At 44.8% G+C, this 25,174-nt stretch overlaps 1 protein-coding gene across 4 annotated transcripts in view; it reads left to right on the top strand.

The window, feature by feature from the left end:
* The window catches only part of LOC121581849 (dedicator of cytokinesis protein 8), a 66,574-nt gene that overhangs the window by 20,699 nt on the left and 20,701 nt on the right, over positions 1-25,174 (top strand). For 3 of the 4 annotated variants that reach the window (XM_041897222.2, XM_041897221.2, XM_041897224.2), the window contains 22 exons: positions 568-743; positions 1,237-1,308; positions 1,936-2,044; positions 3,931-4,143; positions 4,243-4,328; positions 5,061-5,127; positions 9,380-9,529; positions 12,074-12,154; positions 12,507-12,666; positions 12,796-12,929; positions 13,440-13,533; positions 13,854-14,016; positions 18,679-18,799; positions 19,253-19,323; positions 19,451-19,595; positions 20,153-20,254; positions 20,809-20,904; positions 21,001-21,235; positions 21,463-21,624; positions 22,125-22,300; positions 23,366-23,461; positions 24,258-24,353. In XM_041897222.2, the coding sequence (XP_041753156.1) occupies positions 568-743; positions 1,237-1,308; positions 1,936-2,044; positions 3,931-4,143; positions 4,243-4,328; positions 5,061-5,127; positions 9,380-9,529; positions 12,074-12,154; positions 12,507-12,666; positions 12,796-12,929; positions 13,440-13,533; positions 13,854-14,016; positions 18,679-18,799; positions 19,253-19,323; positions 19,451-19,595; positions 20,153-20,254; positions 20,809-20,904; positions 21,001-21,235; positions 21,463-21,624; positions 22,125-22,300; positions 23,366-23,461; positions 24,258-24,353 (2,805 nt within the window). The remainder of the gene's footprint in view (positions 1-567; positions 744-1,236; positions 1,309-1,935; positions 2,045-3,930; positions 4,144-4,242; positions 4,329-5,060; positions 5,128-9,379; positions 9,530-12,073; positions 12,155-12,506; positions 12,667-12,795; positions 12,930-13,439; positions 13,534-13,853; positions 14,017-18,678; positions 18,800-19,252; positions 19,324-19,450; positions 19,596-20,152; positions 20,255-20,808; positions 20,905-21,000; positions 21,236-21,462; positions 21,625-22,124; positions 22,301-23,365; positions 23,462-24,257; positions 24,354-25,174) is intronic. The other variant, XM_041897223.2, reaches the window with a different exon arrangement.

Raw genomic sequence — 25,174 nt, 5'->3', positions numbered from 1 at the left:
AAAACATTAAGAACACCTTCCTAATATTGAATTGCACCCCCCCTTTTGCCCTCAGAACAGCCTAAATTCGTTGGGGCATGGACTCTACAAGGTGTCGAAAGCATTCCACAGGGATGCTGGCCCATGTTGACTCCAATGCTTCCCACAGTTGTCAAGTTGGCTGGATGTCCTTTGGGTGGTGGACCATTCTTGATCCACACAGGAAACTGTTGAGCGTGAAAAACCAAGCAGCATTGCAGTTCTTGACACAAACCGGTGCACCTGGCACCTACTACCATATCCTGTTCAAAAGGCATTTAAATCTTTTGTCTTTCACATTCACCCTGAATGGCACACATACACAATCCATGTCTCAATCTCAATCCTTCTTTAACCTGTCTCCTCCCCTTCATCTACACTGATTTGAAGTGGATTTAACAAGTGACATCAATAATGTGATGGATGACAAGTTAATGTATATGTCATGGAAAGAGCAAGTGTTGATAATGTTTTGTACACTTGGTGTATATAATAGTATGATATCTGTCTGTCTAATTACCCCTTTCCCTTCTCTCTCTGTCTCTCCAGCCCCAGTCGTATGACGCGGTTGAGCCGTTGGACCTGGAAGAGTTTCTGATGTCACAGCTGCGGAGTGGAGACTCCGCCCTCATGCAGGAGCTTGGAGATTTCCCTGATGATGACCTGGAAGTAGAACTGGTGGAGAAGGAGTGTCGGACCGTACGCCACTCTGTACCAGAGGAGGGGTGGGTCGCATGGTCACATGATCAATATAGAATAAACTCAACCATACATGTTACCAGATGACTTATGCCTATCAGATCCCCACAGATCTAGGAGAGAGCAGGGATGGTCTAGAGTTCTGGATTAGGCATTGATTTAAGCCTGGCTATTAGTCCAATAGTCCCAGTAACTTTCTCCATTATGAACCTATATCTGTGTCCAGATGACGCCCCACCCACTAGTTCCCTAGGTCCCACTATGATGGCTTATCATGTAATAGAACAAGCATACCTCAGAAGGCTATTACAACCCAAGAGGGTGTGAAATAGTGAAAATATTCTGTCAGTGGTATCTTAGTGTTTTAGGATTGTCACTCACCTTGAACATGATGGTACAGATAGTGCTGATGAGATAGGAATGCAGAATGAGGGAAACAGATTGTGTGTGCATAATGAGTGTGTATGTGTGTGCTTAACATCCTTCTCATTCCCTCTCTGGCCTCCTGTATTTCTATAGGGTGGAGTTGGATTCCCATGTCAGGGACTGTGTTCAGAGTTACACCCAGCCCTGGCTGATGGTCAGCAGGAGGTAAGCTTCCTTTGATCAACTCTTAGACACATTCAGGGTCTGCTTTCTTTCCTAATCTCCTTTCCCTTATGACTACTGACCTGTAAAATGCTAGATATGTGTACGCTAGTGGTCACTAACCCTGGACCTGGAGAGCTACTTGGTGTGCAGGCTTGGGCCAGCATGTGGCTCAGTCATCAGGACCAGGGTTGAAGACCACTGGTGCAGACAATACAGTGGAAACCTATGCAGTGGTTTATACAGAGGAAACCTATGCAGTGGTTTCTTTCTCAGATGCAGCACCATAGGTGGGTGTGTGGGTGTCTGTCTGTCTGTCTGTCTGTCTGTCTGTCAACATAGAGATGTCTGAGAGACCGTGATAACCCCTCTGTCTATCTTCACACATACCACACACTGATTACTTATCACAGCCTAGGCCCACTATCTACTATTGGTACACACACACTCACACACAGTCTCCTGGTCAGGGTGTTCATCCACATCCTGGGGTTCTGTGTGTATGTGGGGGGTGGAATACTACATCTTTTCTGCTCTGATCAGATAAAAATGGCACTGGTTTATCAGTAACTGTGTTTGTGTGTGTATGTGTGTGTGTGTGTGTGTGTGTGTGTGTGTGTGTGCACGCAGGTGCCAGGGAGATGGTTGGAGTGCATATTCAGAGCGGGCAAGTCTACACAAAACTCTGCAGAAACAGACATTTGAGTCCGATGTCCAGCCAGAGAAACTAGAGACACCGGTAAGCACAAAATATACACAACAATGCATACCCAACAACAACAGCAAAGGGCATAAAAAAATAAATCAGGGTTTGGGTCCATAAGGAGCAGTTTTGTCAGTCCCATTGTTATCAGAGGACCAGAGTGTATTCAGAGTATACAGTAGTAGGACATGCAGGTATCAGATCCAAAGATTACATTACGGAAGGAAATAAACAGAGTAACATGATACCCTGGGTATTCTATCAGAGAAAGATAACATGAAACCTGAATACTAGAGTTGTTTCAAGCTACATCTCCTGACTCCTCGGATTGATAGATATAGATTGTCTTTTAGTTTTAGAATCTCTGTTCTGGTGAGAAAATTCTAATCGGTGTGCAATGAAAGGAGAGAAAGAAGGAGAGACAAGGAGAGAAAAGGAGAGAGAGAACAGAGAGAGGGAACCATAGACAGCGAGACAGAGCGAGGGGAGGGATTGGGCAGCACAACACTGAACACAGAAGTGTTTTTGTTATTCCTATGACCTCCATCCTGGCACCGTCTCCCTCATGTCTACCCAGCCTGCCCTGCACACAATGAGACGTGAATATTCATGCAGTCCCCCTCTGCTTCCGACCAGCCCCAGCCAGCATCCAGCTCTCTGTCCTGCCAAATCTCCAGCCAGCACCCAGCCAACCCCTGCTCCAGCCCCCTGCTCCAGCCCCCCACCTCTGTCAGTCCATGGTCCCGAGCTCAAATCTGGCCCCTGACAGTGAAGTCCAACTCCCAAGTCCCAAGGTCCACCAGCCCCAGCAAGCCCTAGCTAACCCCAGCCTCCAGCCAGTTCTACTGTCTCTCCAGCCAAATTGTCTTCAGCCCTAGCTCCTCATCCCCAGCCCCAGGCTCATTCCCAGCCCCAGGCTCATTCCCAGCCCCAGGCTCATCCCCAGCCCCAGGCTCATCCCCAGCCCCATCCCCAGCCCCATCCCCAGCCTCATCCCCCAGCCTCATCCCTAGCCCCATCCCCAGCCCCAGCCCCAGCCCCCAGCCTTACCAAGTCATAATCACCCAAACCAAAGGCCCTTGTTCCAGCCGTGTTTTTCCCATCCGCTCTAGGCCAAAGAGAGAGAGAGGGGAAGAACCGGCCTATTGTCACTCAGCCTCTAATGGTCCCCTGCTTCACACTGCAACACTCTGGTGGTCATTAGCAAGGGTGGGATAGGGGCACAGCTAATCAGTGGTGGGGGTGTGGAGGTTAGATGGAAGATGGATGGATGTTTCCTCTTAAGTTTTAGGATTGTTGAAGAAGCCAACATATTTGAGTAATTCAAACCAAATATTTTAAACCAAATGAGGCAAATTTACTGCAGGATTGCAACAGAGAAGAGGGATGAAGGGTGAGGGGGTGCTGTGAGGAGGAAGGGGGTTGGTAGGGGTGATGGTGGTGGTGGTTGAAAGCAGGACACAGCCTGAGAATCCAGAGCTGTCCAGTCATGTAGCTCAGTTGGAGTCTAATTCCATATGGACGTAATACCCCCTGATTAACTATGACCTCTCCATGGTGGTAGGAGGCACCATTTTACTCAGAAGTTACTGGGCTTCCCTGGAGTTGAAACCCGTTAGTTATGGATTCCATGAGTTTGTCTTGATTCTCTTGATGTTCACACACAGTTAATCACCTATGGACGTCTTATCGCTCCACTGCCATAGCATAGCAAGTTACCGGCCTATACACTTAAAGTTCTGCAATTATTTGGAACACTGATTTAGGCCTACATGCAATAAACTTTAGTTTGGGAGAAGTAACATTATTTTGTTGGGAGAATTCAACATTATTTTGGGATGTTGTCTCTCTCCCATCCTCTTCCGACCTCCTCACCCTCCCTGTCCTCCTCTCTCTCCTAATACCAGTCATAATTATTACAGGTGAAGTCCCCCTCCCTGGCGGTACTGAGTGATGACTCCAGCAGGACCCTGACCTCCTCTGACTTTGACCTCCGCTCTGGTCTGACCCCTGACCCCAGAGTGGAGGGGCTGCTGCACTTCAGTAACCATGACGACCTGGACAGGTTGAACCAGGAAGCCCGGCAGGGGAACCGCCACCCAGAGCTGTTTGCCCTGTACCCAACCGCCGACGAGGTGAGAGAGGGAGACACACGCATGAATACAGTGCATGCTTCTGTGCATGCTTGACTTGAATTGAGTGGCTGGATCCATGACATTCCTCTGGTATTCCAGGATGATGCAGTGGAGATCCGGCCCATTCCCGACTGTCCCAAAGAGCACATGGGAGACAGGATCATCATCCGGTGCCAGGCCATCAAGTATGGGAATTACACTACCTTTCACAGAAGGAAAATAACTGTATGCCTCTAGCTAACTAGCTACATGTATGTGAGAATCAACATATTGTGTGGGATAGGGTGGCAGAGGGAGGGGAGGAGTGTAGCCCACAGAAAATTTGTGTGAGAAGGAGTAGATTATCCCACATTATGAATAATGGGGAAATGTTCCCTTTCTCTCCCTGTCTTACACACTCTTTCTGTGGGCTAGTATCTCTGTCTGTCTCTCTCGTTCTCGTTCTCTCTCTCTGTTCTCTCTCTCTCGCTGTCTCTCTCTTTCTCTGTTTCTGTTCTCTCTCTTTCTGCCTCTCCCACACCATAAAGCTGCTTTCAGCTAAGTTCTGCATCATCTCTAAGCAGTGTTTTGGCAGCTGCCTGTCCCAACTTTCAGTTGGGCTCATTACTCGATTGGCTCAGTTCCAAGTCTAAGTGCTATGCGAGTGCATGCACCAACATTTCATGTTGCTGTTGCATCTGTTGAGTATCCTGAGTTGATAAATAGAATCAAATCAAATGTATTCATCACATACACAGTTTACAGCAGCTATAAAAGGTGCAGCGAAATACTTATGTGCTAGCTCCCTCAACAATGCAGAACATTATAGAATAGAAAAAAGGTCATTATATGTCAGGCTTATTGATGATGTTTGCTGGCTGGTCGACACACTGCCGTGAAATGACAGTCTGATATATTTTCTCCCCTATCCTCCGTAGGTTTGAGATTGACATCGAACCACTGTTTGCTACCCTGGCTCTGTATGACCTGAGAGAGAAGAAAAAGGTATGTTTCCTTCTGAAGGGTTTTGTGCTTTTTTAGAATGCTGTATTCTTTGGCCCGCTGTGTGTTATGAGGTCATGAAGAATTGCATGCCTTCATGTTGTTGAAGCTTGAAGTTGTTGGAGGTTAATGCGTGTTAAGGACAAGACTCACCATAGCAAATGTTGGCCGTGCGCAGTAGGTCACGTGCTGCTTGTCGGCGAACAGTGGCGATTCAACATGTACAATCGTCAGGAAATGAACAGAAAATGATGGCCGATGTTCTGGTCAGTTCGTCGGCACGGTTTGTTTTATCTTTTAGGTGATCTCATGACCAGTGTGTCAGGTTTGTGTTGGTGGTCAGTGAAGTGGTGGATCAGTGGGATGTCCCAAGACTTTAGCCACAGTAGACAGAATGTCCGGAAGCACTGGGACTGAGCAGCTTCTCCAGTAGACCAATCATAGCCGTGTTCATACAAACAACCCATCTGATTCACACTGTACTCTCCTATCCAAACACAACTCTGTTAGCCAAAGCTAGTAGCATGTGTGTTATGGACTTGCACAGCTGGATGGTTTTTGGATTGAAGTTTTAGGCTTCAAGGGCACCACATTTGGATTTGTGCCACTGACCTTTTGGTCATCTGGCCACACTGCATCCTGGTTGGGCAGTCTGAAAGTGTTACGGTCTTTTTGTACTGCTTTTCCCTTTATTATGCACTGGGAACCAGGTGATGCTGTTCTCCATAATATCCATAGGGCAAAATGTGTTATTGTGGAGGTTAACACTCTAACACTCCTCCTTATTGAATTCATTAGAGGAGGAGGCAGATGGGCCTGAAAAAGGCACCATGTTGTAGGCCAATGAAACATCCCTCTGTTATGAACCAGGATGACATACTGTCCAGCATGTTGAACTAATTACACTTGACATGACTCAATCTGGAACAGAGGGGTTTGGTGACTGAGGTTCTGTCTCTCTCTCTGTCTCTCTCTCTCTCTCTGTCTGTCCCTGTGTCTGTCCCTGTCTGTCTGTATTTCCCTCTCTATCTATCTCTCTCTCTCTTTCTGTCTCTGTCCCTCTATTTCTCTCTTTGTCCCTCTATTTCTCTCTTTCACCATCTCTCTACTGTTTCTATGCAGTGAAATGCAGTGTTGTAATGCGGTTTTGGTTTCACATCTGGGAAATATGCAGCAGATGTTGATATAATTCCTTGGAAACATTTCTCTAATCCTGTCCTGCTCTGACCGACTGACAGAGGGTTACAGTACACACTACCAAAACCATGGGTATATGAAAGATTATTACAGCGAAGATGGTTATGATTATTAGGCCTACCAGGGTGTGTGTATTGTAGGCCTACAGTATAAATATTATCATACTAATCATGGTGCATACAGGGGATTGTGAGGTTTATGCCAGATGTTTAGAACACAGCCAGCAATCATCAGCTGTGCTGCATTTCATCAAAATTAATATGAAGTCCTGTGGAACTCTTGGCTTTTTAAAGTTAACACACTGCAATGCTGTCACTATGTAGACCACATGAACTGTTGAAATGTGAAGTGTTGACCCAAATATACGCACACACACACAAACTTCCCCACCCAACACATTTAGAACTGTCACTCTCTTCTGACTGCTTGAGATTAAACTTGAGAGACTGAGGAAGAAATCCATGCTGTGTTAGGTTGTGTGCCAGCAGCAGCATCAGTCCTGCTATGAAGTGTTAAAGACTGTTGTAGAGGACTCATATTGTGACATGTGCAATGAGGAAGTTGTAAATTGGTTGGTAATGGGACCTCACATGACACTCACAGCATACAGGGTCACCGTAGGGTCATCCTCTTCTCAGGACACAGTCACAAGGGAGGAGCCATAGAAACAGAGGCTCTTTCTCAATTTGTCTTTCCTCGATTCGTTACACCCTCTCTCCTTGCCTCCTTCTCAAAGCGTATTGGACGAAGAGATCCTATGTCCATCCCCTCTAACCTTTTTTCCTCTAATGAATTTTGAGAAGGAGGTAGGTGATGAGAGAGGACGTGAGGAATCAAGGAAAGATTAATTAAGAAAGAGACAGAATGTAAGGACATCACTTTGAGACATTACATTCACTGAAAACACTTTATGTGAAATCTCTGCCTGGGACAGTTAGCATGTCATATCTATGACAGTGTTATGTAGGCTGTATGCTGTATGATGATGGGTACATGTAAAGTGTTACGAAACATTTAATAATGACACAGCTGAGAAATAATCTCAACTCATTATGTAGCCTTTATAAGGCTTTATAAATGCATTCATAAGGACACTTACAGTAAAGTGTTCCATAACTTCGTATCCAGAATACCACAGTAATGTTGTTTGGTTATTGCTAGAGCCAGTGTACTGTCTGTGGTATTATAGTAGGGCCAGAGTACTGTCTGTGGTATTATAGTAGGGCCAGAGTACTGTCTGTGGTATTATAGTAGGGCCAGAGTACTGTCTGTGGTATTATAGTAGGGCCAGAGTACTGTCTGTGGTATTATAGTAGGGCTAGAGTACTGTCTGTGTGGTATTATAGTAGGGCCAGAGTACTGTCTGTGTTGTATTATAGTAGGGCCAGAGTACTGTCTGTGGTATTATAGTAGGGCCAGAGTACTGTCTGTGGTATTATAGTAGGGCCAGAGTACTGTCTGTGGTATTATAGTAGGGCCAGAGTACTGTCTGTGGTATTATAGTAGGGCCAGAGTACTGTCTGTGGTATTATAGTAGGGCTAGAGTACTGTCTGTGTGGTATTATAGTAGGGCCAGAGTACTGTCTGTGGTATTATAGTAGGGCCAGAGTACTGTATGTGTTATTATAGTAGGGCCAGAGTACTGTCTGTGGTATTATAGTAGGGCCAGAGTACTGTCTGTGTGGTATTATAGTAGGGCCAGAGTACTGTCTGTGTGGTATTATAGTAGGACCAGAGTACTGTCTGTGGTATTATAGTAGGGCTAGAGTACTGTCTGTGTGGTATTATAGTATGGCCAGAGTACTGTCTGTGGTATTATAGTAGGGCCAGAGTACTGTCTGTGGTATTATAGTAGGGCCAGAGTACTGTCTGTGGTATTATAGTAGGCCCAGAGTACTGTCTGTGGTATTATAGTAGGGCCAGAGTACTGTCTGTGGTATTATAGTAGGGCCAGAGTACTGTCTGTGGTATTATAGTAGGGCCAGAGTACTGTCTGTGGTATTATAGTAGGGCCAGAGTACTGTCTGCGGTATTATAGTAGGGCCAGAGTACTGTCTGTGGTATTATAGTAGGGCCAGAGTACTGTCTGTGGTATTATAGTAGGGCCAGAGTACTGTCTGTGGTATTATAGTAGGGCCAGAGTACTGTCTGTTGTATTATAGTAGGGCCAGAGTACTGTCTGTTGTATTATAGTATGGCCAGAGTACTGTGTTTTGTATTATAGTAGGGCCAGAGTACTGTCTGTGGTATTATAGTAGGGCCAGAGGACTGTCTGTGATATTATAGTAGGGCCAGAGTACTGTCTGTTGTATTATAGTAGGGCCAGAGTACTGTCTGTGGTATTATAGTAGGGCCAGAGTACTGTCTGTTGTATTATAGTAGGGCCAGAGTACTGTCTGGTATTATAGTATGGCCAGAGTACTGTGTTTTGTATTATAGTAGGGCCAGAGTACTGTCTGTGGTGTTATAGTAGGGCCAGAGTACTGTCTGTGTGGTATTATAGTAGGGCCAGAGTACTGTCTGTGGTATTATAGTAGGGCTAGAGTACTGTCTGTGTGGTATTATAGTAGGGCCAGTGTACTGTCTGTGTGGTATTATAGTAGGGCCAGAGTACTGTCTGTGTGGTATTATAGTAGGGCCAGAGTACTGTCTGTGTGATGGTTATTTAGAGTAGAGCTCTCAGCTGGGTGAGGGAGTGGGTTCAACAGCACTCTGTATGGAGACCAGTCTCGAATATAACATGTGTCAGAAGCCTGTCGGACACAAACCAGCTGGAACGTAGGATGAGGAAAAAGGCCCGTGTCCCAATACTAATTCCTCTACTGGAATTAGATCATTAGGGCACACCGTAGCAAAACGTTTTGCATTGGAAACTGTAAATGAGCGTTTCTTATTGAACAAGTTCAGGTAGTCTCCCCCGTATTTCTGTCAATTTTCTTCCAGTTGGTGCCTCTCTAGCCATATTATCTACCATGAGATAAATGGGATGAATGGACACTCATGTAATCCACCACTAAGGTCAACTCTAACACTAACCCTCTCTGTTTGACTTCCTCAGATATCCGAGAACTTCTACTGTGATCTGAACTCAGACCAGTTTAAAGGGTTCCTGAAATCCCACACGCCACAGACGGACCACTCCACCCTCTCCCGAGCAGCCATCTTCTCCATCACATACCCCTCCCCAGACATCTACCTGGTCATCAAGGTAAGATACGCATCTCATCTACCTGCACCTATCTACAGTACCTGCTCATTCAGGTAATACACACGTCTGTACGGCACCTACCGTATCTACAGTTGCTACACTATAGAACTAAATATATACCACTTAATAGAGGCTTTTATCCAAAGCGACTGAACAGTAGTGCACTTCATGCATACATTTTCATATGGTTGGCCCCAGCTGGAATTGAACCCACGACCCTGACGTATGTACCTCCTCACACGTATTACCTATGGTGCCACTATCAATCTGTGTGTTAAGGTAGCATACAGTAGGTAACTCTCCATAGACCCCTGTGGCGCAGTGGTCTAAGGCACTGTATTGCAGTGCTAGCTGTGCCACTAGAGATCCTGGTTCGAATCCACAATTGGCCCAGCGTCGTCCAGGATAGGGGAGGGAATGGCCGGCAGGGATGTAGCTCAGTTGGTTGTCAGTGGGTTCGTTTCCCACGGGGGGCCAGTAAAAAAGAATAATATATATATATATATATACAGTGCCCTCCACTATTATTGGCACCCCTGTTTAAGATGTGGTCGAGGACTTCCAAAAATTTTCCTTTTTTTTAAACAACATAGAACCCAAATGCAAAAAAAGAGAAAAATCCAACCTTTTATTTAAGTACATTACTTTGGTGGTAAAAAAAAAAATCACATATTTAGAAAAAAAAAAACTTGAAATCATGTGTCCCACAATTATTGGCACCCCTAACAATTCCGCTGAAAATTTTAATTGAATTTTTTAAAAATATATTTTTCTGTAGTTGCTAAAGTTGGTCAGGGTATCTAGGAACTTTTAATTAGTAATTCATGACTTCCTGTTTCCCTGGGGTATAAATATGACGTGACACAGAGGCCTAATTCTCTTACCCATTTGTCAACATGGCAAAGACAAGAGAACACACCATTCAAGTAAGGCAGATTTGTGTCGACCTTCATAAGTCAGGCAATGGCTACAAGAAAATAGCCACTCGCCTTAACTTGCCCGTATCTACAGTCAGAGGAATCATTAAGAAGTTTAAAACAACTGGAACAGTGACAAACAAGGCTGGAAGAGGTCCCAAGTTTATCTTGCCACAACGCACAGTGAGGAGGATGGTAAGAGAAGTAAAAAAAAGTCCTAAGCTCACTGTCACAGAATTGCATCAAAGACTGGCATCTTGGGGTCACAAAGTCTCCAAAACAACCATCAGACGTTCTCTACATGCCAACAAGCTGTTTGGGAGGCATGCAAGGAAAAAGCCTTTTCTCACTAACACTCACAAACGTAAACGTCTGGAGTTTGCTAAGCGGCACTGGGACTTCAACTGGGATCGTGTGCTTTGGTCAGATGAGACTAAGATTGAGCTTTTTGGCAACAAACACTCTAAGTGGGTCTGGCGTAAAACAAAAGATGAGTATGCCGAAAAGCACCTCATGCCCACCGTGAAGTATGGTGGAGGATCTGTGATGCTGTGGGCCTGTTTCTCTTCCAAAGGCCCTGGGAACCTTGTTAGGGTGCATGGCATTATGAACGCTTTGAACTACCAGGACATTTTAAATAAAAACCTGATTGCCTCTGCCAGAAAGATGAAGATGGGTCGTCATTGGGTCTTTCAGCAGGATAATGATCCAAAACATGTGGCAAAATCTACACAAAAATGGTTCAGCAGTCACAAACTCAAGGTCCTCCCATGGCCATCTCAGTCCCCAGACCTCAACCCAATCGAAAACCTGTGGGGCGAGCTAAAGAGGAGAGTGCATAAGAGAGGACCCAGGACACTGGATGATTTAGAAAGATTGTGCAAAGAAGAATGGTCAAAGATCCCTCTCTCTGTGTTCTCCAATCTTGTGAAATGTTATAGGAGGAGATTAAGTGCTGTCTTGTTGGCAAAAGGTGGTTGTACAAAGTATTAACATCAGGGGTGCCAATAATTGTGGGACACATGATTTCAAGTTATTTTTTTTCTAAATGTGTGATTTTTTTTTTTTACACCAAAGTAATGTACTTAAATAAAAGGTTGGATTTTTCTCTTTTTTTGCATTTGGGTTCTATGTTGTTTAAAAAACAAGGAGAATTTTTGGAAGTCCTCGACCACATCTTAAACAGGGGTGCCAATAATTGTGGAGGGCACTGTATATATATATATATATAAAAAAGAATAATGTATGCACTCACTAACTGTAAGTCGCTCTGGATAAGAGCGTCTGCTAAATGACTAAAATGTAAAAGTAAAAATGTGTACAGTATTAGCTTGGTCAGTGATGTACCTCTGTGTCCTGGCTGTGTTTCAGTGATGTACCTCTGTGTCCTGGCTGTGTTTCAGTGATGTACCTCTGTGTCCTGGCTGTGTTTCAGTGATGTACCTCTGTGTCCTGGCTGTGTTTCAGTGATGTACCTCTGTGTCCTGGCTGTGTTTCAGTGATGTACCTCTGTGTCCTGGCTGTGTTTCAGTGATGTACCTCTGTGTCCTGGCTGTGTTTCAGTGATGTACCTCTGTGTCCTGGCTGTGTTTCAGTGATGTACCTCTGTGTCCTGGCTGTGTTTCAGATAGAGAAGGTGCTGCAGCAGGGAGAGATCAGTGACTGTGCGGAACCATACATGGTCATGAAGGATACTGACTCAGCAAAGGTAGAGCGCCATGAGGGGACACACACACACACACACACACACACACACACACACACACACACACACACACACACACACACACACACACACACACAGACACACACACACACACACACACACACACACAGACACACACAGACACACACACACACACACAGACACACACACACACACACACACACACACACACAGACACACACAGACACACACACACACACACACACACAGACACACACACACACACACACACACAGACACACACACACAGACACACACACACACACACACACACACAGACACACACACACAGCTATAGGTTGTAATTGTGGTTCTGTGTGGTTCCCTGGGTCAGAACAAGGAGAAGCTGGAGAAGCTGCGAAATCAGTCCGAGACGTTCTGTCAGAGACTTGGTCGTTACCGCATGCCCTTTGCCTGGGCTACGGTCAACATCATGAACGTCATCAGCACCGCCACACTGGACCGAGACACCTCCGACTCTGACAGCCTCAACGGTCTGTGTGTGTGTGTGATAAGCTGGTTAACTCTTGAACTGATGAGCACAAGGCTTGTTTAATCTTACTTTACTTTTCTGCACCTGACTTGACTGACTTGTCATGGTTCACCTCCCCTCCCCTGTCCAGGTAAATCCAGCAGTCTGGATAAGAGAGGTCAGTTGCCAAGGAGGAACTCGGAGAGGTTCGGTACCATGGAAGACCAGTGTAACCTGTCTGCCTTCAAACCTGCCACCATCACCATCAGCACCTTCTGCAAACAGGTCTGGACACATGCACTAGAGAAAACAACACACACACTACAATATAAACATCGATCCAGCGACATAAGCATCGCTATGCTCAGAGAAGGTCTTAGTCAGAGAATGCTTGACGCTGTGGGTATCACCTTGAGACAAGGCATTCTTTCATTCCACACATAATCCACAGAGCAGACACGTGATAAGACCTGGCCATATATAACCAGGTATCAAGTACACATACCATACATTCTCCATACTTGGCATCGCACAGCAAGGGTGCATTTTTCCATCCTACTAGCAACTGTGGATAAGCCCAAGAATTGGTCCCACAAGAACACTTAGAGTTGCAGTGCTCAATATATCACTTTCATATGTGAAGTTGTTGGAAAAGATGAAAGATGTCCTCTGTGCAACACTGCATATTCACAATGTTGAATTCTGAGGTGTTCAGAGACATTATGTCACTGTATCTTGTACACATGAACACAAAGACATGTTCATTTGACTGAACTGGACCCTGCTCTGTTTAAGGAGGGGGACCGTCTGAGTGATGAGGACCTGTTTAAGTTCCTGGCAGACATCAAGAAGTTCTCATCCCTGCAGAGAAGAATTAAAACCATACCAGGTGATCCGCTATTCAACCACACAGCAAGACCTGGCTGTCTGTGTATGCTGTTTCATTCCATTCAACCCAACAACAAGTGACTAGAATGTCCCATTTCTAAGAACAAGTGTATATGTTATGCCTGGGTTTATGTGTTTAAGTGACTCCATGCATTTAAAATAGCTGAATGGGCTATTCTGTATAATTCAGAATCAATTGCTTACAGTGGTGAAAACCTGTGGGACTGAAACCTTCCTATACTTACGCCCTACTTTGGAATTATTCTGAATTAACATAGTTTGAGACTGTATTTGACTTATTTTTGACTTGATCTATTTTAGGTACAATAAAACTGGATGTGACCCCGGTCCATGAGAACCCAGTGGCCTGTCTGTCTACTGAGCTGATCCCAGTCAAACCACTGGCTGAGAAGAACATCCGACCTGTCAAAGAGGTGTTGGAGTTCCCCTCCAGCGAGGTCTATGTTCCACACAGCACTTACAGGTGAGCACACACATACATACACACACACACACACACACACACTGCACAACAGCATTTACAGGTTAGTTCACTCACTCAATCCTCCTGAAACCACTTTTTGAATATTGCATATCCTGCTCATTCTCCTCAAAGCTCACTTGGTCGCTTCATTATCGGTGGATATAGCCTTTAGCGTTACAGACCGCATGTATTTACCATAGCACATACAGTTGAAGTCGGAAGTTTACATACACTTAGGTTGGAGTCATTAAAACTGTTTTTTCAACCACTCCACAAATGTCTTGTTAACAAACTATAGTTTTGGCATGTCGGTTAGGATATCTACTTTGTGCATGACACAAGTCATTTTTCCAACAATTGTTTACAGACAGATTATTTAACTTATAATTCACTATCACAATTCCAGTGGGTCAGAAGTTTACATACAGTGAGGGAAAAAAGTATTTGATCGCCTGCTGATTTTGTACGTTTGCCCACTGACAAAGAAATGATCAGTCTATATTCTGCCCTGGAATTGCGTTCCCGTGCAAAACTAGACAGATAGCTAACAACTGAGTCTTCAATAAAACTTCCAAGGCGTGACTTTTCTTGAACGAATGTATTGAAAACGTTTATGTTGTGAAACTGCAAATACAGAAAATAATATACTTTAGTACTCAATTCACATTGACATACTGTAGCTGTACATTATACATTTCAAGTTGAAGTTGCATAAATACAAAGCAAGTGCCAAGTTACCATATATCTGGCATGACGACAAACCAAATAGATAATTACTCTGAGTAACAACTAGCCAACTCCTTTCATTACTCTAATAATGTACAAACACCTCTGTACAATAACAAAGCATATTACACTAGAAACAGTAACAAACTATAGTATGTTTTACACTTCTTTTACATGATGCACGAGCAAACTAATACAGCTAACCGCATCCATGAAAGTCAATGCAATTTGCGTGAGTAAATGTAACCAACTAACATTGATAAGTAAGCAATTCTGTCAATAACAATATTATCATCACTTGCAATATGCTTGAATTGAACTTACAAACAAATATTTTCTGAGGCTGAAGCGTAACAAGAAATAGTTGTACTGAAAGAACTGTACAGTAGCGTTGTTTCTAGCTGCTTGTCTGCGTGCAGAATGACTACTTTACTTCCGGTTTTTGTACATTATTCTAAGTACCAGAAAGCTCCACTAGAGGGCGCTAAACACCATGGAACACAATGAAAGTCACTCTTAATCACTATAATAAAATAATCTGTTACCTTCTAACAAGATGGCAGCACAGTCTATAATTTTAATGGTAGGTTTATTTGAACAGTGAGAGACAGAATAACAACAAAAAAATCCAGAAAAACATTATAAATTGATTTGCATTTTCATGAAGGAAATAAGTATTTGACCCCCTCTCAATCAGAAAGATTTCTGGCTCCCAGGTGTCTTTTATACAGGTAACGAGCTGAGATTAGGAGCACACTCTTAAAGGGAGTGCTCCTAATCTCAGATTGTTACCTGTATAAAAGACACCTGTCCACAGAATAAATCAATCAATCAGATTCTAAACTCTCCACCATGGCCAAGACCAAAGAGCTCCCAAGGATGTCAGGGACAAGATTGTAGACCTACACAAGGCTGGAATGGGCTACAAGACCATCGCCAAGCAGCTTGGTGAGAAGGTGACAACAGTTGGTGCGATTATTCGCAAATGGAAGAAACACAAAATAACTGTCAATCTCCCTCGGCCTGGGGCTCCACGCAAGATCTCACCTCGTGGACTTGCAATGATCATGAGAACGGTGAGGAATCAGCCCAGAGGATCTTGTCAATGATCTCAAGGCAGCTGGGACCATAGTCACCAAGAAAACAATTGGTAACACACTACGCCGTGAAGGACTGAAATCCTGCAGCGCCCGCAAGGTCCCCCTGCTCAAGAAAGCACATATACAGGCCCGTCTGAAGTTTGCCAATTAACATCTGAATGATTCAGAGGAGAACTGGGTGAAAATGTTGTGGTCAGATGAGACCAAAATGGAGCTCTTTGGCATCAACTCAACTCACCGTGTTTGGAGGAGGAGGAATGCTGCCTATGACCCCAAGAACACCATCCCCACTGTCAAACATGGAGGTGGAAACATTATGCTTTGGGGGTGTTTTTCTGCTAAGGGGACAGGACAACTTCACCGCATCAAAGGGAGGATGGACGGGGCCATGTACCGTCAAATCTTGGGTGAGAACCTCCTTCCCTCAGCCAGGGCATTGAAAATGGGTCGTGGATGGGTATTCCAGCATGACAATGACCCAAAACACACGGCCAAGGCAACAAAGGAGTGGCTCAAGAAGAAGCACATTAAGGTCCTGGAGTGGCCTAGCCAGTCTCCAGACCTTAATCCCATAGAAAATCTGTGGAGGGAGCTGAAGGTTCGAGTTGCCAAACGTCAGGCACAAAACTTTAATGACTTGGAGAAGATCTGCAAAGAGGGGTGGGACAAAATCCCTCCTGAGATGTGTGCAAACCTGGTAGCCAACTACAAGAAACGTCTGACCTCTGTGATTGCCAACAAGGGCTTTGCCACCAAGTACTAAGTCATGTTTTGCAGAGGGGTCAAATACTTTTTTCCCTCATTAAAATGCAAATCAATTTATAACATTTCTGACATGTTATTCTGTCTTTCACTGTTCAAATAAACCTACCATTAAAATTATAGACTGATCATGTCTTTGTTTGTGGGCAAACGTACAAAATCAGCAGGGGATCAAATACTTTTTTCCCTCACTGTACACTAAGTTGACTGTGCCTTTTAAACAGCTTGGAAAATTCCAGAAAAGGATGTCATGGCTTTAGAAGCTTCTGATAGGCTAATTGACATCATTTGAGTCAATTGGAGGTGTACCTGTGGATGTATTTCAAGGCCTACCTTCAAACTCAGTGCCTCTTTGCTTGACATCATGGGAAAATCAAAAGAAATCAGCCAAGACCTCAGAAAAAAAAATGGTAGACCTCCACAAGTCTGGTTCATCCTTGGGAGCAATTTCCAAATGCCTGAAGGTACCATGTTCATCTGTACAAACAATAGTACGCAAGTATAAACACCATGGGACCACATAGCCGTCATACAGCTCAGGAAGGAGACGTGTTCTGACTCCTAGAAATTAACGTACTTTGGTGCAAAAAGTGCAAATCGATCCCAGAACAACAGCAAAGGACCTTGTGAAGATGCTGGAGGAAACAGGTACAAAAGTATCTATATCCACAGTAAAACGAGTCCTATATCGACATAACCTGAAAGGCCGCTCAGCAAGGAAGAAGTCACTGCTCCAAAACTGCCATAAAAAAGCCAGACTACGGTTTGCAACTGCACATGGGGACAAATATCGTACTTTTTGGAGAAATGTCCTCTGGTCTGATGAAACAAAAATAGAACTGTTTGGCCATAATGACCATTGTTATGTTTGGAGGAAAGGGGGAAGGCTTGCAAGCCGAAGAACACCATCCCAAACGTGAAGCACGGGGGTGGCAGCATCATGCTGTGGGGGTGCTTTGCTGCAGGAGGGACTGGTGCACTTCACAAAATAGATGGCATCATGAGGAAGGAAAATTATGTGGATATATTGAAGCAACATCTTAAGTGTATTCTGTCTCCATGCTAAGGTACTTAACACAGCACATAATGTAGCTTCAGGCCTTTTCCATTGACATTGTAAACAGGTTTGCTGGGTCTTTTTCAACCAGTCTGACCTGACACAACCTCCAATGCTGTCAACACTTCACTCCTTCCTCCTCACTGCTCGCTAGATGAAGGGTGTGTCCCAAATGGCACCCTATTCCCCATAGGGCTCTGGCCAAAAGTAGTGCACTATATAGCGAACAGGGTCCATTTGGGAGATAGCCTAAGAGTGTGTCTCCTGTCTCAGGACAGATGACTACATTGTTTTTAATCTCACACTAATGTTCACACCACATTTGGATTGTTGGTAAGACGCTAGTTTTCAGGCCCACGCAGTGTATTGTGTAATATCATGCATTTGTTAGCTGAACAGGGTCTGATCTACATTTTACATTTAGCAGACGCTCTTATCCAGAGCGACTTAGTTCGTGAGTGCATACATTTTCAAACTGCCCCCCCGTGGGAATCGAACCCACAACCCTGGCGTTGCAAGCGCCATGCTCTACCAACTGAGCTACACGGGGGGACTAATGGTGTAGTATGGATGTGCAGGCTCAGGCAGTCTAACTCTGAGTAGGAGTGGTGGTGCTGGTGCACTATGGTCATATCCTGACCACCTGACCAGGAAGAACTCTGGGCACTAACCTTTAGCAGGCTATACGCAGGGCTTGGGCTGCGTCCCTTTAATATCTCCTTTCTCCTGAAGTGTGCAGTCATTCACTACTTCACACAAATATAAAGCATTAGATTCTTGGAGGCATGGACTAGTGGGAGTTTCCACCATATTTCTTATACCAGTCATTTTGTTTTAGAATCAGTGAAGGGAATTGAACAAGTGCACACCTTGGGAGGAAGGAGAGATAATGAGTTTCTACTTACTGTGTCACCTGGAACTCTCTTAAATTACCACATCATTCCTTTCATCATTAGGAAGTAATGTGAGTATGTGCAGGAAACAGAAAAATAACAATTTCTCTCCCCCCCTCTCCAGGAACCTGCTCTATGTGTACCCCCAGCGACTCAACTTTGTCAACAGGCTGACATCAGGAGGAAGGAACATCACCATTAAAATCCAGTTTATGAGCGGAGAAGACACCAGCTGTGTGATGCCTGTGAGTTTCTCACACACAAACACACACAGTCTTGGGGACACAATTCAGTCCCATTCAAAATCCTATTTTTCCTAACCCTAAACATAACCTTAAGCCTAAACCTAATTCTAACACTAATTCTAACCTTAACCCTAAGCACCCTAGAAATAGCATTTGACCTTGTGGGGACTAAGAAAATGTCCCTAGTTGGTCAAATCTTTGTTTGTTTAGTATTCTTGTGGAGACTTCTGGTCCCCACAAGTATAGTTAAACACGTCCACACGCGCGAACACACACACACACACACACACACACACACACACACACACACACGCACACACACACACACACACACACACACACACACACACACACACACACACACACACACACACACACGGTGTTCACCCACGTCACTGTGACATTGTACAACATGGTTTTATAGATTTTACTCTGCTTTCTTTTTCCTCATAGGTCATTTTTGGAAAATCGAATGGTCCTGAGTTTGTGCAGGAAGTATACACCCCAGTCACGTACCATAACAAGCAAGTGGATACTATTTTAAATAGTAAATGCTAAATTACAATAACACAACTATGGCATGACATGCTACATATATAACGATAATATATATTTTTTGTGTTCTCTCTGTCCTGTGTGACTCTGCCTCAGGTCTCCAGACTTCTATGAGGAGGTGAAGATGGCTCTGCCTGCCAGGCTGACTGAGAGACACCACCTGTTGTTCACGTTCTACCACATCAGCTGTCAACAGAAACAGAACCAGACAGGAGCCAGTGAGGCACTCATAGGATACTCTGTAAGTTTGACCCCTCATGCCTGGTCTCCTCAGAGTGGGAGTGCTAATCTAGGATCAGGTTCCCCTGTCCATATAATCTTATTCATTGTGATCTAAAAGGCTAAACTGATCCTAGAGCAGCACTCCTACTCTGAGACATAATGGCGGCGTTTACACAGGCAGCCCAATTTTGGTCTTTCGCCCGATTATTGGTAAAAAATCTGATCTGATTGGTCAAAAGAGCAATGATTGGCAAAATATCATAATTAGGCTGCCTGTGTAAACCTGTCTTTATGAATACGGGCCCTGGTCTCATCTGGTCTGGATCAGTCTATGATCTGGCCTAGTTCAGATCAGTTTCACTCCACACTGGTTTCATATGGTCTGAGATGAACGTGCAGATACTCTACTGAACATGGCGCTGGACTGAAAAGTTGAATCATGGTTATTTATGATCAATCTACCAGTAAGTGATTCTCCTCAATGATGTGGAGAGGTAGATGCGTCTCCAGTATGTATCCGTCCATGGTCAATGTTTCCTGTGGCTGATCTTCTGTCTATCCCCTGGTATATTGTAGTGGCTGCCTATACTGAGTACTGACAGACTACAGACGGGTCAGTACTGCATCCCCATCGCCCTGGACAGATTGCCTGTCAACTACTCAATGCACTCACCTGAGGTAACCATTCATTTGGCCATTTCAATTATCCAGACAACAGTTGAAATTAAGTTGTATCACTAAAATGTAAAGAGGGGAGAGGCTCCCCCTTGTGGAGAGAATGTCAGTTACATTTATTTTTCATTAATAGGTTGATTTACTGACTTATTGATTGGGTTTAGATGGCAACAGACATTATATTTCTTTAGCACAAAGTACAAGGCATGTGAATAGGCTCAGAATGACTTAATATGTCAATGTCTCTCTCTGCAGAAGATTCTCCCTCAGGTTCTTGATATGTCTCTCGCTCTCTCTCTCTCTCTCTCTCTCTATCTCTCTCTCTCGCTCTCTCTCTCTTCCCTCTCTCTCTCTCTCTCTCTCTCTCTCTCTCTCTCTCTCTCTCTCTCTCTCTCTCTCTCCCCTCTCTTTCTCTCTCCCTCTCTTTCTGCAGAAGATTTTCCCTCAGGTTTTCAATATGTCAATGTCTCTGTCTCTCGCTCTCTCTCTCTCGCTCTCTCTCTCTCTGCAGAAGATTCTCCTTCAGGTTCTTAATATGTCAATCTCTCTCTCTGCAGAGGATTCCCCCTCAGGTTCCTCCAGTCAAGTGGATGGAAAGTCACAAAGGAGTGTTCAACCTGGAGATACAGGCTGTGTCCTCAGTACACACACAGGTGAGTCTACCACACACACACACATACACACACACACACACACACACACACACACACACACACACTTTATTTATTCATTTATTTACCGAACCCCAGGACAACCACTTGGAGCGTTTCTTCACATTGTGCCATGCCCTGGAAGGCGGAGTGATGTTCCCGCTCCGGGTTCGGGAAGAGAAGATTCCGGAGAACAAGCTGGAGCACGAGCTGAAGCTGAGCATCATCTCCCTGTCCTCTTCTAGACTGGAACCTCTGGTCCTCTACCTCCATCTGGTCTTAGATAAACTCTTCACCCTCATCATGCAGCCCATGGTCATCGCTGGACAGACAGGTATCTATAGGGACATGTCACCAGGACTTTCAGACAGACAGGTATCTATAGGGACATGTCACCAGGGCTTTCAGACAGACAGGTACCCAGTGGGACATCACCTGGGATTTCTGACATACTGGTAGAGCAAGACAGGTACTCCACTGGTAGGACAGACAAGTAGTGTGAGAGTTTACCTGATATGTTTGACCTGTGTTGTGTTAACCGTGCGTGTGTTTATTTCCTAGCCAACCTGGCCCAGATAGCATTTGAGTCGGTGGTGTCCATCGTCAACAGTCTCCACAACAGCCAGGAGCTGGCCAGGGACCAGCAGGGCAGGAACGGTCTCCTAGCAACATACCTGTACTGGGTGTTCCGTCTACCTGACTCCCATGAGCTCCTCAACACAGGTAGGAAGGAACCACCGGACACGTTATCATGGTGATGTAACTGTATGGGCAGTCTTACTTGTGAAGAGAATGGACATAGTCTTATTTGCGCAACAAGAATGTGCTCAGCTGAGCACAGTAACTGTAGATAAGTTACATGAAACAGAAGTCATTGAAATATACAATTCTGTAGAACTGCAGGTATGTGCAACCTAAAGTAAAGTGTAACCAGGTAGATCATGCCAGTGACAAGGTTCTCAAAAGAGGACCGTCGTGCTCTCCCAAAAGTTTGGTTGGTGCGTAAAACCTGTGAATCCAGATAAGCCAAAAAGTGAATCCGCACACAAAAAGATGTTGCATAAAGCTGACTTAATTTAGTTTTTTTAATGAATTTTTACTGCATCAGGATAGCGTACATAGACGTTTCGACTTAATAGCCTTCTTCAGTGTGTAGGTAAAGTGTGGCGTCCAGGTAGGTCATCCTAGTCATATGGTTCTCCCCTGTTTGTGTCTGTGTCCAGGTCCAGGGGGGGTGGTACCTCCCACTGAGGGCCGCTACAGTACTATGGGGCGAGCCTCAGCCACCACAGTAGGAACCATGTTACTGCAGTCCCGGATCCGCAGCAGCAGCAACCCTGATATCCCTGCCCCACACAGTGCAGAGGACACAGAGGTCAAAAACATCCTGTCAGCTAAGGTACTGCTACACATACAGAGTTGTGGTTGAGTGGGTAACACTGCATGTTCAATCCCCGAGTCCTCCTCTCACACTTTGTCTCCTCTTAAAGGGATACTTCCGGAATTTGGCAACAAAGCCCTTTTCCTACTTCCCCAGAGTCAGATGAACAATGCTAACTAGCGCTAGCATGCTAGCTGTTACCATAGTCTTCTAGTCATTGCGTTAAGGCTAGTTAGCAATTGCGCTAATGCTAGTTAGCAACTTCCTTCAAACTGCACACAGAGACATACAAATGAAATCCACGAGTTCATCTGACTCTGGAGAAGTAGATAAAGGGCTTCATTGCCAAAATCCCAAAGTATCCCTTTAACCTGTCAGCCCCTCTGTTTCTGAATCTCCACTCTCCTTTAAAAAAAAGGGGGGGAAGGTACTGCTACACTAAAGACATAGAGTCAATGAACATCCCGTCTAGAGCCTGCCACAAACACATGTTGCTACTGTAGCTACATCCTCTAGTGTCACGAGTGTCTCTCAGACTGTGGCTGGTTTACAACACATCAGTACCTATGTCTGCATTCCAAATGACACCCCATGGGCCATGGTCAAAAATAGTGCACTATATAGGGAACAGGGTGCCATTTTGGGACGCACACACCACATTTGTTTGTCTCTTTGTGTCTGAAGCGCAGTGGTCTAAGGCACTGCATCGCAGTGCTAACTGTGCCACTAGAGATCCTGGTTCGAATCCAGGCTCTGTCGCAGCCGGCCGTGACCGGGAGACTCATGGGCGGCGCACAATTGGCCCAGCGTCGTCTAGGGTAGGGGAGGGAATGGCCGGCAGGGATGTAGCTCAGTTGATAGAGCATGACGTTTTCCATGCCAGGGTTGTGGGTTCGATTCCCACGGGGGGCCAGTATAAAAAAAATATGTAATCACTAACTGTAAGTCGCTCTGGATAAGAGCGTCTGCTAAATGACTAAAATGTAAATGTAAATGAAGCTACAATAGCCCAGGTAGTCCAGTGTAGGACGGTCTGATTCAGATTCTTCATGACCACCTTGTTGTTGCTGTCCTCTCTCTCAGGGCCAGAACAACCCAGGCAGTCGCATGTCCACCTATGTGGATGTGAGCAGCCACCCTCAGAGCTCTACAGGCGGGACCCGGCCCTCCAACAGAAAGGTAACAGAAAGATCCCCGGAATAAATGTCTTTATTCTCCTCTGTGATGCCAACAGTCACCAGCAGAGGGCAGTGTGACACTGAGCAGACCAGAGCACATACCGTAGCATGTAGACTTCTATAAAGTATCTTCCATACTAGCCAAACACTGACAATAACATCCTCATTTGCGTTCTGAGTAGAATGTTCTATATACGTCGCAGTAGGATGTTACATGGCAGCCAGTAAAATCTTAAATCTGTAATAGATCATGTGATGTGGATTTCTATGGTGTTGGAGCAAACCACACTGGCATGTGAAATAGCAGCTGAACATGGCATTGAACTGTGGTTCTATACATTCACAAATATTTAACAGAGATTAAATAGTGTGTGTGTGCATTTCAAAATCAAATCACTCTGTTTTGAGGCGCTGATCTTGTGTTGTTAGCCATGCTAAAATAAGACCAGACCCTTCCTTTTGAAACGCTGTATCTGATTTCACTGGCTGGGGTCACAGTGCATTGGCTAGCTCTGGTTTGTGTTGAACTGAGGACTGTTGGCACCAGCAGTCAGTCAGTCATTCAGTCAGTAATTAAATCTGTCTGTCTGTCTGAGTGTCACTCCCTCTCTCTAATCTCTCTTTCTCTCTAACATATAAGTTGTACTTTGCTTTTAAGAAGTAATCCGTTATAACACTGTGATAGTCCAGGATGGATGTGATCCTTTGAAATAGTACACTGTATTCTATATGTAGGTTACCAGACACTACTGTATTAGTGGTGGTAGTAACCCAAGGCTCTGTTTCTCCTCTGACAGCAGTTCCATGAGGAGTTAGCTCTACAGATTGTGGTCAGCACGGGAGTCTGCAGAGAGAACGCATACAAATACGCCTGGTTCTTCTTTGAACTGCTGGTAAGTGTGTTCAATATACACTGAATGTACAAACATTAGCAAACCTTCCTAATATTGAGTTGCACCCCCTTTTGCCCTCAGAACAGCCTCAATTCTTTGGGGCATGGACTCTACAAGGTTTTGAAAGCGTTCCACAGGGATGTTGGCCCATGTTGACTCCAATGCTTCCCACAGTAGTGTCAAGTTGGCTTGTAGTGGATCTCTACTCCGTATAGCACATTCCAGCTCATCCCACAGATGCTCAATTGTCTTGATCTGGTGACTGGGCAAGCCACTGCGGTAAGCTGAATTCACTGTCATGTTCGTGGAACCATTCCTGGACAATCCTACTGAAAAAAATAATTTGCAGATGGACACACTGCTTCCATGAAGGGATGCACCTGATTGGCGATGATGTTCAGATATCCTGTGGCATTCAAATGTTGCTCCACTTTTATCAAGGGGCTCAATGTGTGCCATGAAAACACACCTTACACCATCACACCACCACCACCAGCCTGCAATGTTGACATGCGGCATGATGGATGATTGAACTCATGTGGTTTTCTCCATACCCTTGTTCTCCCATCAGCGTGAAACAGCAGGAACCGGGATTCATCAGACCAGGCAATGTTTTTCCAATTCTCCAGTGTCCAGTGTTTTCGTTTCTTAGCCCACTGAAACCGAATGTTCTTGTTTTTCTGCTGAAAGAAGTAGAACTCGGCTGCCATACCCCATTCGTGTCAAGGTACGAAAAGTTGTGCATTCTTTTATGGGTCTTTGGGCACCAATGTTGTACTGGACTGTCAGTTGACTAACTGTAGCCTGCCTGTTGCTCTGCA

Source organism: Coregonus clupeaformis, chromosome 18 (assembly GCF_020615455.1).
Source record: "Coregonus clupeaformis isolate EN_2021a chromosome 18, ASM2061545v1, whole genome shotgun sequence".
Taxonomy (NCBI): domain Eukaryota; kingdom Metazoa; phylum Chordata; class Actinopteri; order Salmoniformes; family Salmonidae; genus Coregonus; species Coregonus clupeaformis.
The sequence above is the reverse complement of the archived record's forward strand: the minus strand, read 5'-3'. Positions and strand labels throughout refer to the sequence as shown.